This window comes from Equus caballus, chromosome 4, assembly GCF_041296265.1.
Source record: "Equus caballus isolate H_3958 breed thoroughbred chromosome 4, TB-T2T, whole genome shotgun sequence".
Taxonomy (NCBI): domain Eukaryota; kingdom Metazoa; phylum Chordata; class Mammalia; order Perissodactyla; family Equidae; genus Equus; species Equus caballus.
The window spans coordinates 98,013,010-98,029,483 of record NC_091687.1 but is presented as its reverse complement, the minus strand read 5'-3'; the positions used below and the strand labels follow the sequence as shown (position 1 = coordinate 98,029,483).

The 16,474-nt window shown below is 50.3% G+C and overlaps 1 protein-coding gene across 7 annotated transcripts in view; it reads left to right on the top strand.

Annotated features, from left to right (window-relative positions):
* Positions 1 to 3,577: 3,577 nt before the first annotated feature.
* Positions 3,578 to 16,474, top strand: part of DENND2A (DENN domain containing 2A) — a 93,252-nt gene continuing 80,355 nt past the window's right edge. For 2 of the 7 annotated variants that reach the window (XM_023639824.2, XM_023639827.2), the window contains exon 1: positions 3,578 to 3,952. In XM_023639824.2, the coding sequence (XP_023495592.1) occupies positions 3,675 to 3,952 (278 nt within the window). In that variant the 5' untranslated portion in view covers positions 3,578 to 3,674. Of the gene's footprint in view, positions 3,953 to 4,121; positions 4,314 to 16,324; positions 16,439 to 16,474 lie in introns of those variants that run through there. The other 5 variants (XM_070266005.1, XM_023639825.2, XM_023639826.2 and 2 more) reach the window with 5 other exon arrangements.

Here is a 16,474-nt window from a genome sequence, read left to right as displayed (position 1 = left end):
GAGGGAGTCGGCCTCCTGAGGAGGACAGGAGTGGGATGCCTGCTGAAGACTGCTCGGAGCCCGTGGCTAGCCCAGATGGCAATGCGGGCTCAGCTCCCGGTCAAGGGATGAGGAGGGTCTTCGCCAAGGGCATGTCAAGGTGAGGCTGTGGACTTTACCCTGCCCCTAAAATAAGTTCCTGCCTTGCTCTGCCTCATCCAAATGTCACAGACATTGGGCATATGATTCCTCTCCCCATGCCAGCTTTCTAGATAAAATAACAAAAATAACCAAACCTCTCATCTATCACCTTCTGTGTGTATACCTTCCAACTATGCCCTGGCAGGCAGGTGGCAATGAGATAAAGGTGAGTTCCTGCCAGTCGAGGGGGGGGGGGGGCGGGGCCCAAGGACGAGCGGATCCCAGCGACCCAAGCGGGAGTACTCCATCTATAGGGATGGTGTCCGAGATGCAACTGCACTGCTGGTAACGTCCAGAGAGGGGCGCACAACCAGAACATGGATGGACCGCTGATCCCTCCAGCCCGGAGGGCGTTGGGCAGGACTGGTGTAAGAGAAAGAAAACGGCTTGAGTCAGACGCGCCTGGGCCCTTGTGACCTCAAATAAGGCACGTAACCTCTTGGAACTTGGTTTTCTCACCCATAAAATGGTAGGGATGATATTTAATCGCTCAGGCATGTGGGGGGGATTCCGTGACATGACATGTTGGAAGTGCTTGGAACCGAAAAGATGCTCAGTAAATGGTTAGCATCCAAAAGGAATTTAAGTGGAAATTAAACCATCCTGGGGACAGGAGATGTTCAAAGGCTCTTTCTCAGGCTCTCTCCCCGTTGTAATCCCGCTGCCTTCTCCTGTGCCTCAGCCTCCTTCACTTGGCTTATGGCTGAGATGAAGCGAGTTCTGTGCTGCCCGTGTGCTCTGGCAGATGGCCCTGGACTTAAAAGGGGTGGGGGGAGGGGAAAAACTCAATCTCATGGGGGAAAAGAAACACTGTTTGCTCTCTCCTCTTGAACCCTGAGCGCCCTTGTGCTTGTGCAAAGAAAGAGATTAGGAGAATAGCAAACAGGCGCCAGCCGAGAGCGCCCTCCATGGGCCAGGCGCAGTACTACACGCTTTACTTGAACTGCTTTAATCCCGCAGCAGCACGATGAGGTCGGTGTAACCGTTGCCATTTCCACATTACGGATGAAGACACCGAGGGATAGAGGCGGAGCAACCTGCTCCAGAGCCGCTTTTGGCTTTCTGACCCAGAGCCCTTGCTCCTCAACCGGATGCTGAAGGAAGAGGAGGGAGGAAGGTAACAGACGTTCTGTAGTCTCCATGGCTGCTCTCGGATTCAAGACCAAGAAAAAATGAACTCTGTCGTCTCCCACCCCACCCCCGCCTCCTCCCCCCGCACCTTTTCCGACTCGAGGCCGGCCCTGGCCTTCACTTTCCAACATGGAGAGAAGCTGAGGACAGACAGAGGGGTGCACTGTTGGAGCGGTCAGTGTCTGGAGCTAGGAGAAGAGGGGACCAGTGGGAGGGTCTTCCAGGCTCCAGCGCATAGCCTCCACCTTGGAGGGCTACCCTGGGCCTACCCTGTTTTCTGGAACTGGAGAACCAGGGCTTGGGAGAGACCAGGGGTAGCACCAGCTGGGAAAACTCCAGGGAGCCAGTAGGGGCAGGGCCACACAGGGACTGAGGGAAGGGAGCTGTGTGTGGGATCCCTGCCATGGCCACATGGCCATAGGATGACCCAGGGACAGGAGCAGCCAGCCCTGAAGAGCAGTGGGGCTGGGGGCTGTGACAGGCAGGCGGGGGTGGAAACTTGCAAAGCACAGGCCCCAGCATCAGAGTCTGACCTGATGAACTGACGCGGGGATATTTTTCTAAAACAAGTTAGTGTCCAGAACTCGAAGATGAAGGTGCAGATGAAGGAGCGGCAGCCTGCCATTTAGGAGTTGCCACTAAGGGGCCCCTCAGCTTCCCCTCTGGCAAGTCCACCTGAGATGTGATGGGCAATTTGGAAGCCACATAATTGAAGGCTTCCGGGATGTTTTGTGCATTGGGTTGGGGGAGGCAGCCAGCTGAGCTCTCTTCTCGATTGTTGTCCATTTGCCCTTTTCTCCACTTTGCCAGTTGGCCTCATGATATCCCAGGACCCTGGGAACAATTAACCCCCAAGAAGCCAAGTCTCTGATCTTTATTTAAAGTGAAAACTTAATGAATGATGCTTCAGCAAACAAAACAATAATTTAAATGCTTACACTTTTTAAAAATGCTTGCACCTTGCACATTTGCATTGTAAAAGTTTACCGTGCTTATTTGAAATGGGTATGGCATGAAGGAGTTTAGGAGGCTTTAACAAGCCCTGGAAAAGCTTCAGCGACCTCACAGAATGAGCAAACCCCTCAGCTAAGCAGGGGACAGAGCTGCTTCCTGTGACTCGGTAGCTGAATAAGCGCCTCAAATCCTGGGCCCCCATCTGTAGGGGCTGCCTAGGCAGTGGGTAACCTCCCCTTTGTTCTGCAATCTTTCATTTTTCTCTTGCTTTTTTTCTATCTCCTGCACACCCCTCTCGTGGCTTTGTAAGGCTAAACCTCTCTCTCCGTTTCTCCCTCTTGCCTAAGCTGCAGGCCCTCCTTTTAGGGGGCCCAGAGCTATAGACAAGAATGAATTTTCTCAGGGTATAGAGATGGGCCTGGAGCCTCCCCCCAACATCCATAAATCACCACTACTAGATCCGTCTCCTTTTCATCAGGGAACTCCTCTGCTCAAAAACCTTCTCTCACTCCCCATTGCTCTCAGCATAAAATCCAAATCCTGTCAAAGCCTTTTAAACTCGGGGCAGGCCTACCTCCCTGACCTCATTCACCTCTCACTCCAACCTCCCCGGCAGGCCTCTGCCTGAGCTCTTCCCACCCTGGGAACAGGCTTTCCCCGTCCTCTCCACTTATCCAAATCTAGTCGATGGTCTCGGCCTATCAAAGTTCCAGGGAAGCTTCCTCAAATACCCTGGCCTGTATTTAAGACTCTTTTCCCTGCGGCCCGCGGCATTTTCACGTGCACTTTTTATTTGGCCGTCCTAATGGCGTAGTCTGTGTTCCTTGATTGTTTGTCCTATGCGAGCGGGGGCAGCGGGCATTATAAAGTCATTCCTCCTCTGGGATGCTTTTTCAGCACCCACTCTCCGCCCGGTTTGGGAGCCCCAGTGCTCCGCGCGGGGCCCCTGGGCCCTTTCCCAGCCCTTGTCACTTTCACTGCCAGTCTCGTGGCTGTCAGTGCCCCAGCCAGACTGCAAGCGGCAAGGGACAAGGGTGGCGGCTGACTCATTGCCTAGGGTGTCCCAGCCCCCAGTCCCGAGCCTGACCCGTAGTAGATGCCCCCAAATGCATTAAATGACTAGAGTGAACTGAGGGCAGGGAGTGTCGCCGCCACTTCCGTTGCATCTGTCTCAAGTTCTCAGCCCCGGGCTGCGCGCATCCCGCGAATCAATCCCGGGCCCGGTGGAGACGGACAATGCCGCGCGGTCGTCTCCAGCACAGAAAGGGTTAAGCCTTCGTATCCCCACCCCCCAAAAAAGGCGAGGGGAAGAGTCCGGCAGAAGGTCCTGTTTACGGGAGCTGCTCGAGCCCGCGCGGCCCTGGGAGAGGCGTTGCCGTGGCAACGGGCCGGGCGCCCGCCAGCTGCGGATGAGCTCACTGGAGCGGCGGCGGGCGGGGGGCGGCGGGCGCGCGGCCCGGCCCAGAGCCGCCGCGCCGCCGGGGAGGGAAGGGGCAGCCGGCCGGCCCGCCTGCACGCGCCCGCAGCGGAGGGCGCGCGGCTCGCCGGGAGCCGGGAGAGGCCCGCCGACGCCGGGGCGGAGGGCTGCGGGCCATGGCGCCCCGGGCCCCCGCCGCCCGCCGCCCGCGCCCTCCTGGGCGCCCCCGAGCTGCGCCTCGGAGCCCGCGGAGCCACGGCCCGCCAGGAGGTAGGGCCGGGCGGGGGGACGCCGGGGGGACCGAGGAGGGGACTTGCGGGGAGGGGGGGGGACCGAGTCGGGGACGTGCGGGGGAGAAGGGAGAAGACGGCTGGAGTTGCCCCGACCCGGAGCTGGGAAGTGGCTCTTGCAGACTGAAGACTGGGTTTCCCGTGTTCAGACGTGGGGACCGAACCGCTTCTCGGGACCTGTGGGACTTGAGCAAAGTGGTGTCCAGACTTCCTTCCGGGGCTCGGGGCTCGGGATGACTTCCAGAGCCGAGCCGGGGAAGCCGTCGTCCCGCGCCTTGGAAACCTGCAGAAACCGGACAGAGCCCCCGCCCTGCGCTTGCTGGGTCCCAGGGGACGTGAATGTGAGTGTGTGTGTGTGTGTGTGTCTCTGTAGAGAAAGAATCGAGAGGGGCTGACCGCCCTCACTGTGGTCAGAATTTGCTGTCTTGGAAAAGCAGGGAGATAAAGATGCTTGACTGATCTTCTTTTTCCCCTAAGGATGGAACTGGTGGCAGAGCCCAGGGGGGAGTTTGTCAACAAGACAGGATACAATGAAGTTTAGCAGGGTCATGGAGAACTGGATTCAAACCAGTGAGGAGAACCAGACCTGAGCGGTGGAACCCTGTCCTTGAGGGGACCGGGTGGAGAAGGGGGGCAGTGCCCTCCAGGAGCATAGACTGGGGCAAGGGAAGTACTCTGACTCCCTTTAGCCGGCTGGTGCTGGGGAAGGAGCGGGCACACTTCTGGCTGGTGCTGAGACGTGCTTCAGAGATGGGGCTTCTCTAATGCTCCAAATGACACGGGGTAATAATGGCCCTGGGGAATGGGGTTATAATAGGCACTCTGCAGTGATTTTGTTATTAACACTCTCGGTGGTTACTACATAAAACAAAAGAAGAAAGTCCTTTCTGCTTGCATCATCAAATATCAAACACACCAAAGTAGTGGAGTAGAAAGTCTTGGAGCCGGCTGCTTAGGATGGAGCAGAATTCTGTGAGAAGTCAAGGGCAAACAGTGACTGTTTTTGAGTAAGGGTAGTGAAAAGGCTGGTGGAGATGCTGGCCTCCGGTCCTTTCCTTCGCGAAGATTTGAACCCTGCCTGTGTTGTGTGTTCGTTCACTCCTCAGCTCTGTGTGCTAGGTATTAGGGACACAGTGGTGAGTAAGATTTCTCCCTTCCTTCCTATCCTAGTTGGGTAGTCAAATAAAAAATTAAAACCGGTTCTGGTCTGGCTGGGCTGAGTGCTGTGTGGTAGGGAACCCAGAGCAGGGCCACCAGCTCAGGGGAGGCCCACAGAGTACACCATGCTGGGGCCCAGCCCTGAAAACCTCTTCACCAAGAACACAAAGCGAGGAAGGTTGTTTCAGGCAGAGAGAACGGCCTGTGCAGAGTCACAAGGAGGGAGAAAGGGGACAGGCAAGTGTGGGGAGAATCATGGTGGCAGTGTGCCCCCAGAGGGTAGCAGGAGCTCGCTGAGGCAGGAGTGATGGGATCAGCTTGGTATCTTAGCACGCTCACCCTGGTGGTTGGCTGGAGGCTGGAGGAGGACAAGACCAAGGCCTGGCAGTCCCCAGGCCAGAATTACTGACGTGCAGGATGACAGCAGTGATGGGTGGGATGGGAAGATCTGGAAGATAAAGACATAGGACCTGGTGACAGGCTTGGGCACACGGTGAGATAATGCAGACCAAAACTGAGTGCAGAAAAGCTCAGGAGAAAACAAAGCAAAGCAAAAGGAGTGGATATTTTGAATGGCCTGAATTTAGCAGATTACGACACTTGGACAATGAGTTTGGCTCTCAATTTTCTGGCAGCTTAGAGACAAATAAAAATACACTGGATTGCATGGTTTTGGATTTTGGACAACAGAAAGCATACAAATTAATTTTCAGAACAGAATTTTTCTTGGAATTGAATGCAACTGGGAATTTGTCACGTGGATCTTTATGTAAAGACTAAAGAGTGGCACAGGAAAAAAATCTTCATTGTGGGTGTTACAAAAGGTGGGAAGATAAAATTCCGCATGGCATCTTCCTATACCGTGTTCCCCTTATGACTTGGGAATGTATTGCATTTCTGTGGGGGGCTGAGTGTCAGCTCAGCCTCAGACTGCTTGTGGGCAGTCATGGCACAGGGCAGCTAGGGCCAGGAGAGCCCTCTGTGGAGAAGCCCATGGTCCCTGTAATGTAGGAAGAGGTGACATGTACCTCTATGAGTGCAGAGAGCCACCACCCAGGGTGCCCAACCATGAAGGGGGAAGCAGGCACATCATGGTATGGCCTGTAGGTGGGTGGGCTGGGACTCTGGTCCAGAGAAGAGGCCAGGTAGGGCAGAGTGTATTGGGAGGGTCAGCAACCAGAAATCCTGACCAAAGGAAACGGGGAGAGTGGGAACAGCATTTGAGATTCCATCCTGATGGGCAAGCCCACTTCCCCGAGTGGTCCAGGTCTTTCTGCCCTCAGACCTAGGGAGTAGGGAAGTGTGGGACTCAGGAGGCCAGAGATCCTCTCCAAGTGAGGCCAGGGAGGGTGGGAATCTTGTTGCTGCAACACAAGGAATGCTGCAGAGGAACAGGGACTGCGAGCTGAGAGCTGGGAGGGTCTACAGACTCAGTCACATCTCGGCCAGGCCCTTCCCATTGGTTTCTGCAGAAGAGACAGAACCTGCAGAATCTGTGTCAGTGCATTGCTAATGTGCCCCCTAAAGTTTGAACCATTCCTTGCCAACTATAGATGGCTTAAATTTTAAATTGAGTAAGTATGAGATTCTGCTCCCCCCTCAGCACATTTCTTAACCTTTTTAAGAAGGAATGCACATTGGAATACACCTTTAAATGTCCTGGGGTCGGGGAGGGGGATTTTTTAAACAACTGATGCTGGCCCCCCACCCCCTACCAATTAAACCAACATCTCTGAGAGTGGGCCCTCAACATCAGTATTAGTTAAAGGCCCCAGGTGATTTGAAGGTGCAGCCAAGGTTGAGAGTGGCTGCTTTAACAATCACCCACAGAAACCTCAGATTCCAAGAGCAGGGACACCATAGAATTTAAAATTAGGAAGGCTGTCACTCGTAATGAGTCAACTGGTTAATCAGCCTTCAACATCAAGATCTAAAGACATCTAAAACAGATCCAGATGAGGAGGCTAGTGACAAACACATTTATGTGAAGCTTGTGCGTGTGTGTGTGAAGCATTTTTCTGCGGTTAGGTCTGTCTGGTCTACTACTATTGTATGCGGTGCTGCATGTTAGCCAGAAGTGAAAAGCTTTGGCACCTTTCTCTTTCCGCCTGGAACCCACATAGGTCTCCCTTTCTTGAGTGCTGAGCCTCTGAGCTCGGTTCTTTTTACTGCCCTCCTGATTTTCATGTGTATTTATTCTCTGATCCATATCTTCTAGATTGGAAAGAAGCCAGGAGAATTAGTTTGCAATTTAATATGCATGAAGTCTCGATCAAAAGGAATGAGTCTCTAAGGGCTGAATTTCAGCAACTCTGACAGGATAATAGGGGAGAGATTTGAGGCTCGATGGCTTTCCCAGCAACCCTCAAGTACACCTTGTAGGCAGTCACTTCTTTGGCTACAGACAAAATTGATAGCCTCCTGCACTATCTCTGGAACCCCAGCCCCTTCTTTTCTGCTTGCCGAGGGCCCATAGAATGTCTCACAGGTAGTCCCCAGTGACCAAGGCTGACCCCTGCTTTGCCTTGTGTCCCACACAGCCTCCTGTGTCCAGGCATGGACCCTTCTTCCTCCACCAGGACTAGGGGGCCACCACAGGTTCCCAGGATCTCTTTGAATCCCCGGCACTGGCCACCCAGCAGAAGGACTGACAGGCACATCAGCCCCTTTAATTATAGGAGGCAGATGGTTAACTCGATTCTCTACATTTGATGTTCAAAAGACAGCAACATGTCGGGAAATCAGAGTCAGACCAGCTTTTACCCTTGTGGTAGAATCATTCTCTGATTTGGGCAAAAATGTATTCCGACTATCCGTTTGCCTGGAAGTTAAGCCCTTTGCCAGCTGGAGCCCTGAATTGCTTTCTCTTTGGCTTCCCTTTGACACGATCGTCCCTGGATCGTCCCTGGCCTGCAGTCGGCTAAAAGAGGTGAGCCCTAGAGATCCCCTTTTCTCACTGGCCCAACTACCAAAAACCAAGTTAGGGGTTATCCCCCTGGCCTTGGGGAAGGAAGGGGTGAGTGAGCCTCTAGCAAGCTTACGGAAGAGATTAGCCCCCCTCGGTGGGGGGGGGGACCCGGAGCTTCCATGTTTCCCTTCAGAAGGAAATGAGAGCAGGATGGAGCCAGAGAGTGGGGTCGGGACAGGAAGCCGTGACCGCGAGCGCGACTGTTCTTCCCGTGGTACCCAGGCCTTCCCTGGGCTGCGTGTCTTATCAGGAGGCTTGTCAGACCAGTTCAAGCAGAGTGTCAAATGCATTTCCTCTTGTCTTTGTTTTCTTAAAAAATATACTTAAAAATCTTAAGGTTCCTTTTGTACACATACTTTTATATATGCATATATATGTTGTATATAAACTATGAAAATTATGCGTCTTGTAAAACATTTAAGCGGTACATAAAAATAATACAATGAAAAATGAAAGTTTATCCCATACTGTCTCCCTTCTCAGAGGCAATCCCTGAGTGGCAGATATACCAAATCCTCCTAGGTGTTTTTTTTCTTTGCATGTAATATATTATGTTTGTTTGTTACAAAAATGGAAGCACGCTATCATAGTGGAACAGTATTTTGTGAGAATGATTCCATGTGGGATGTACATAGTCCTCTCTTTCTACACAGCTGGCTTGTGTTCCTTTGTATGGATTGACTTCCTTTGTTTAACAAATGATCTATTTGTGAGCAATTGGTTGTTTCTGGGTTTAGTCACTACAAACACTCTCCAGCACTTGTTACAATATTTCTATATGATAAATTCATAGAAGTGGAATCGCTAGATTAGAAGAGATTTCAAAGCCAAATGCATCTTGAATATATTTGTGTCCAGTGATGGGCATTTTAAAAATGAGATTTCAATACTCAGTCTTTGAAAAATTGTAAAATGTATTACCTCTCTCTCCCTTAACCCAAGCGTCCCCACTGAATTTACTATGAGTTTCTATATGTTAATATGAAAATTAAAATTCATAGTGCAGTGCATTCAAAGAGGCAATCTACTATTTTGAGTTTTGTTAAATTAAAAAAGGCAACATATTAAAATTACAGTTTCTAAGAAAAGTTTTACGTTTTGTAGATTGTCATCAAACAAATTGTCCCAATTTTGTCTCTTGCTGTTGGTTTCGTGTTCCTATAACCTGGATCCCACATAACCAGGATTGCACATGTTGTTCAGGCTGAAACCTGGGATGGGTGGAGTGGGTTACACAAGAGCCAACCCAGTGAATAATCCAAAGTGCCTCCGTCATTCTCCCTCATACTTCCTTGCTTCTCGGAAGAGAAGATGGCGTAAGGGCTGAAATTGAGCACTGAGTTCTCTGCAAATCCACCATGGGTAATGGATAGGGTAACTGGATATACAAACTGGGACGCTTGGAAAGTCAAAAGGGAAGAAGAGGGAAGTCATTAACTGATGTACAAGAGGCCTCCCCTGGGACTGTCCCTGCAAACTGCTACTGTGGCCGCCCAGGTAAAGGGTGAGAACTGGACACGTCCATCCACTCTCCTTGCTGGTCCAGGTGCATTGACATAGGCAGACATGATTTTGTACCATCCCTCCACCCCTCAGCCTTTCTTAACCCCCCTAGAGCAGAGGTCCGAGTCCAGGGAAGGGGAGGGGGTCAGGTGGATGACCTGGTGCTGCGTGTTGACTTCTCGTTCCCACTAAATGAGTCAGAGGAGATGAGTGCTACCATCCCTGCCCTCCCCCACACACCATAGGAAAAAGAATAACTGACTGCTTTTTCCCAGCAAATTGGAGTCATGAAAGCAGGACACTTCTGTAATTTTATTGGTGCTTCTCACGTCCCTGGGAAATGCAGGCTCAACCCCCCTAGATGACCAAGCAGAGGCATTTGTATGGGATGATGCAGCCAATCAGGATTAAAACTGCCCTTGCCTGGTCAGGGGAGAAGTTAGTTGGGGGGGAAGCTGCAGGGCACTGATTTGGTCACTAGACAGGACAGATGGGGCAGTCTGAGACGTAGAACTTGCGTCCCCTGCAGCTGGGGTGGGACCAGTTTCTCAGCCACACAGTTGGTCAAGGTGAAGGCTAGGAAGACACAGAGGAGCTGGCCGGTGCTCTGGACTTCTGCCAGGGAGATGTCTCCAGCCCTCTGGGGGATCAGGGGGATTCTCTACTTAATACTCTGAGCTGCAGGTGAGATCTGTTCATTTGGAATGACGTATGGTCATCTAAGCCCAAGTATAACTCCTTGGCATCTTGTGGCAACTGTCATCTTTCACATCTGGTCCATTTCATCATCTGTTTGTGACAATCAACAAACATAGAAAAGCTCCCAGGACATCAAAAGGGGACCAGTGCTCTCTGTTTACCCTCCAGCTGAACTGATGCGTCTTATGGGGTGGAAAAACATCAGAGAGGAGAGAGCTCCTTGGTGCTTCCCAAAACAATGAGACTTGGAGAATCCGGCACCGCAGAGACAGGGCCGAGAGAGGCTCTTATTCCAGGCTCTCCTTTCACCTGAACACAGGACGGCCAAGGTCCCTGGCCTAGGACAGAGATGTGGAAACGGTCAAAGAGGCTGCTTCTAGGTATACACACAGCCCCCTGGTTCAGGCTGCCAGTTGCCTGGGGGGAAAGAGAAGGAGAATGCTGCTTTCAGGATGGGGAGACAGAGCAACTGGAAGAGCCCCTGAGGCAGGTCCACAAACTCCTCCCCACGTCCCTGAAATCTGGCTTCCTTCCCTAACCATCTGCTGAAACCTCATCCCAGGTTACTTGTGATGCACCCAACAGCCATTTCACTCTTCTCATTGTTCTTGAGCTGCCTAATGTACATGACAACTGGTGTGCACTGATGCATCTGTGCCACTTGTCAAAATGCTGAAATGCTTCTGTACTGGTTGGTAAACAGTTGCTGCCCTGAGCCCCCGAGTGTCCCACATTCCTGGGACCCCCTAGTTCCCCACCCATCTAGCCATTAAAGGGTTAACAATAAGGCCATTCTGATTGGCTGGTGTCCATGCCACACCTTTGTTAAGTATTTTGAATCTTGTCTCTTCACCTGAGACACCATACTGTTTTGGTTGTCCTAAATGTCTTTTGAGAAAGAGATCACTGATTTCTTTTCTTCTTCTCATTCAACAAGCATTTACACTGCACCCGCAACAGACCAAGATCTGGGCTAGACATAGTAGGGGAATAAAAAGGAGCTTAATGCACTTGTTCTGCCATCAGACCTTCCTGGTTGGAAGGCCCAGATAAAGAAACATAAAAAGAAACCGAGTCAAGAGTTGAGTAAGCAGGGCAATATAAGAGCACCACCCCCACCACCACCATGCCTCAGTTCTTCACTCTTCTTTTTCTTCTTTCTCCCTCAGAAGCTCATTCATGCTCACAGGTTCATCAGCTCCCTCCCAAATGTACACCTCCAGGGTTGTTCCTTTCAGTAGACCCTTAGATCTTTACTTCTGACTGCCTACTCTACATGTTTCCTCTTGAATGTACCATTTTAACCTTATCATGTCCAAAAGAGTGCATATCTTCAGTGTGTATCCTCTTTATTTTCTGAGGATAGCAAACCTTGACTCCTCTTTCTTAGTTTCAGAACATCTCCAAGTCTAGTCTGCCAACCCTCTTCTTCTTCATGGTTCCCCATCACCCATCCCAGTGCTCCGGTCCCCTCAGTCAGTCTTGTCCCCGGCAGGAGTACACCTTCTCCCTTTCTTCATGCTCTTGCCTCACTCTCCTTTCCCAACTATCGAACCCAGTCTAGTCTTTAAGGGCCACCAGATTCAACCTCTTCTTTGAAGCAGTCCATGAATGACTCCTCTGACTTTCATTGCCCGTCTCCAAATTCCTCCAGTTTCTATCTGTTTCACAACATTTACCACTGTAGTTCAAATTTAGTCCTTAGGCCAATCTCACGTTGTGACTTCTGTTAAACATGTGTCAGCATTCCCTGGACTGATCTAGTCTTTTTGTCTTGGATAATTGCGCCTTTTATTGCCCTTTGGTTGATTGGTTTGTATCTTTTATCCCTAGCTCTAGGGCAGGGACTGAATATTTTTGTATTTCCCAACAGCACCTCACACAGAGTACTGTGTTCAGCTCGTTGATTAGTCGTATTGATTCATTTCAAAGCCATCCACGCTGGCTCCGATTAGCTAAATAAAATCAGAGGGGAAAGACCATTTCCCATATCTCAGAACTTAGCTAAAATGAACACATTCCCAGGCATTGCACAACTTCTGAGTACAAAACACCAGGCACAGATAGTAAACAAACAGAAACAGGGCCTCAGATTATGAGGAGCGAGAAAACAGGGTGGGAGGGGAGGCAAGCCGGGATGAGCAGGCTGCACTGAGCAGGGTGGGCTCCTCCTTACCCTCTAGCGTCTGGCACTGAGGCTGAGCACTAGTACCACCCGGCTTCTACTCAAAAGGGAAGAGGGTCAGCTCCCCTTCCAATTCCAAAACCAACTTTTACAGATTACGTCATAAAAGCAATTCATGTTTGAGAGTGTTTTACAGCTTTATCACACTTGCTAACAGTTGAGGCTGGGTAAGCCGCCCTGGAGATGAGTTGAGGAGGTGGTATTATTATTATTAAAACAAAGTCCTGTATTATTACTCTTATCAGTATTATTTGGCAGAGTTAAGTTCAGCTTATAATGACAGAAGAGGTGTTGAGTGCTTTTTACAGGACACGCACCATACCGAATGCTTTACAGGTGCAGTCCTTACCGCCGCCTTTCCAAGTAGGTGCCACTACCATCGCCACTTTACAGAGAGACTAAGGCTTAGAAAGGTAACGTGCCCAAGGTCTCCCAGCTCTCAGGTAGCAGAGCTGGAATTTGAACCTGGGTCTGTCTTGTTTCCAAACCCTTTGCTTTTAACCCCCACCAGACACCTTCTCTCAAACCCTTTCCCAGAACTGGGGGCAGGCGGGGCAGCCTCAGCCCACTTCTGTCTCTCTGGGCGTGTGGAGCCACGGTGCTGGCCCCGGAAAGGGGATGGGAGGTGACGTCTCCCTCTAAGATTGCTGCCTTCTGTCCAAATGTGCTGGCCGGGAGCCAGGCTGGAAACTCTCTGCTCATGGAAAGAAAGAGAACAGAAGCCAGCAAAAGAGAGTGGGAAAGGGTCTGAGGGGGAGGAAAGGAAGAGGAGGGCAGGAAGGCGAGAGGAGAGAGGAGGTGGGAAAGCGAGGAGTGTGGGGCAGCACAGCTGGAGCCAGAGATGTCGTGCCAGGAAGCGGACAGAACTCAGCCTTCAGGTGCATTCCCTTCAAGGGGCTACTTCTGGTGTGGTGCGAGCACCCAGCCCTGGGAGGCACGGGCCTGGGGCTCTCCAGGTGCTCAGAGGCTGGGATAGATCACACAGGGGGGCCTTCCTCCCTTCCTCGGCATTACTGTTAGGTGAGGTCTGGTTAAAATGAACATCAGGAAAGCCTTCAGAGGGAAAAACTAGTCACAGAATGGCAGCCTGAGTGCTGCCTCGTAACAATTTTCTGAGTAGCTCCTCTGTATCCAGGAAGGGAAGGCCTGTACCTCGTGGGCGTTAGGCACTGGACTCTTGAGTCTGACAGCCTGGATTCCTTCAGCATCCTTGTGGCCTTGGGAAAAGTTAATCCCTCCAGGCCTTCATTTCTGCATCTGTAAAGGAGAGGCGATAGAAGGGCCGGTGTGAGGATTCAATGAAATAATCTGTGCAGAATCTTGCCTAGAGAATAGTAAGTGCTCAATAAATGTTAGCCATTCATTCACTATTGCAATTTAATTTGAAGTGTCAAACATTAATATGTGAAATCTTGAATAAAAAATATATAAATCACAACTAAAGCCAACTGTGGAAGAAATAACACGAGGTTATGCACATTTAGATTATCTAGTGTAGATATGTTAAGAAGTGCTGTAGAAATTCAGAGGAGGGGAGAAGATCTTCAGTTTGGGGTGCCCGGGGTAGGTTTTATGGAAATTGGGATTTAAGATAGATTTTGGAGGATGCATGGGAATATAATAACAAGGAAGAAGTAGGATGACAACTGAGTAAAAAAGTATGAACAGATATGTGGGGGCGGAGAATTCTAATTCACAGAAGCCCAGGCGTATTTGCCAATAGAACATTCTAGCTATTCTCTTGCCCACGATATGCGCTTGGACATAGTATTTAATTTCTATGCATTCCAGCTGCACAAAAGTTCATCCCGGCATGCTGCATCAAATGGAGAGGCATCCGGACATGACCGATGTAAGCTCCTGCTCAGTCGGTGTCTTGGGATTTTTGGTGGGTCTCTCCTTCTCTGTGGCTCTGACTGTTTAAGTACCATTTTCTCCCTGTTTCTTTGGTTTTCAGTCTCTGTGTCTTTTTTGATTCTCTGTCTTACCCTCAGTCTCCAGTTCATTTCCTCTAACTTGCTAACACTGAGTCTCTTTTCCTCTCTGGTATAGGGTAGAGAAGCTCTGAACACTGTATTTATTTTTTTATAAAAGAAAAGAAGAAAAAGTATTCAGTAGGAGCCAGTGGCTAGTATTACCTGGTAGCTGTGGGGCAAATTTTTTTTTTTTTTTTTTTTAATTTCTCAACATCCTAATAAGGAAGAACATTTCCATTCCTTAAAAAAACCAAAGGACACTAACCCCGGGGATCTCTTTGGGTTTCTGGAGGTGGACTTCTCAGCTGACTTAAAAAAAAGAAAAGGAAAATAACCGTCTCATCAAGAATACGGAACTAGTAGACCCAGGCTCTCCTGGGACAGCTTCTCCATAGAAACATGAGTCACCAGGGGAAGGGAAAGGAGTGTGGAGGAGGTGAATGAGCCCTAGATGGGGTGACAGGAACAGTCCTGCTTCTGCCTGTGACCCAAGTTAGGTGAGTCGCAAAACTCCTGGGCCACTGTGGTGTCATTTCTAGCTCTGACTTCCTTCTTGTCACTTGCTGTGTTCATATTTGGGAGCTTCTCCATCACAGGGGCTTTTCTAGCTTCATTAGCTATCTTTTTTTTCTTTCCTCTGTCAGTTTGCTCACTAGACTGGGGCCTCTAAGAAGCACTGTCATTTACAGGCTGGGTTCCCAGTGACTGGCTGGGTCACGAGGGGAGAGCTGCTGAGGCCAGGAGGAGGATGTGGAAGGCTGGGTCAGCCAGTGCAGGCGTCATTCCCAACAGGGTCCTGGGAGAAGGGGCTCAGCATTTCCTGAAGGGAAATGACTCCCATAAATAGAGGGATGGGAAAAGGATTCATCCATCCTTTTCCTCCTATCAACTCAGCACTTCTTCTGGTGTTCAGATTATGCAGCCTGTTGTAAATGTTTTTCATTCAAGTGTGTCTCTGCCTGTGTGTGTGTGTGGCTGACGGAGATGCTTTCTGGTGTATTGGAGATGCTTTCTGGTGTATTGGAGATCCAAAATAAGAGCTGAAGACAACACACGTGCCTTCTATTTGTTCGTTTACCCACAGTAACCTCTCATTGGTCTGTTCCAATATAAGGCCAGAGTTTTTTCAGTGGAGTTTTGTTGGGAAGGAAGGAAACTGTACACCTTCTGATGTACACCATGTCCTGTTTAATTTCATCCAAGGGTTCAGCAAATCTTTCTGTACTGATGTTTATAATCTGCTGTTCAGGTCCTTAGAAAGTTTAGGTCTCATGACATCAGCCTTACTAAGACTTCAGATGTTCCCCGCACCTCCTGTGTCGTAAAGAGTCTCCTCAGGGAAGGGAAGGGGCTTCTTGATCCTCAGCATTGTAATGGGAATGATCGGAGCACACCCAGCCTCCTGTTCCAGGCTGGAAGCAAACCTAACGAGGGCTTTAGTTTCCTTGGTAGCTCAAGTTTGCTCAGATTCAGCTATGTGGATGCAGATTCAGGTTTAAAACTCACACGCAATAGCTTTCCTTTTTCACTTTGGGAAAGTAGTTGAGCATAGCAGTTGAACACGAATTGAACGTGACTCTGTGTGTTAGTGGGGATTTTTTTGGTTGCTTAAGCAAACAAGGGTGTAAAGGTATCTTGTGGAACCTGCGGGCAGGAGTGTAGCCCAGCCTCAAGAGTGGATTGGATCCAGGGAGTACAAAGCCATCTTTCCACTGGCATCATTCTTCTCCCCCACAGCCCAGCACCCTCTATTCCTTAGTCCACAGGGCGGAAAATGTCTGCCTCACAAGGCCGTGTTTCCTTGTTCCGGCCACACAGATTGACGCAACTCCCTAGGATGGAATCTGATTGGCCTGACTTGAGTTACACCTCCTCTAGAGCCAATCAGCTGTGGCTGGGGGTGGGATCATAGTTCAAACATGGCTGCCCATGGATAAGCGAAGAGGCTGTTTGCAGAAAAAGGGGCCCCTTTGTGAGGTAGGGAAGCTCTGTGTAGTGCGGCGTATCTACTAC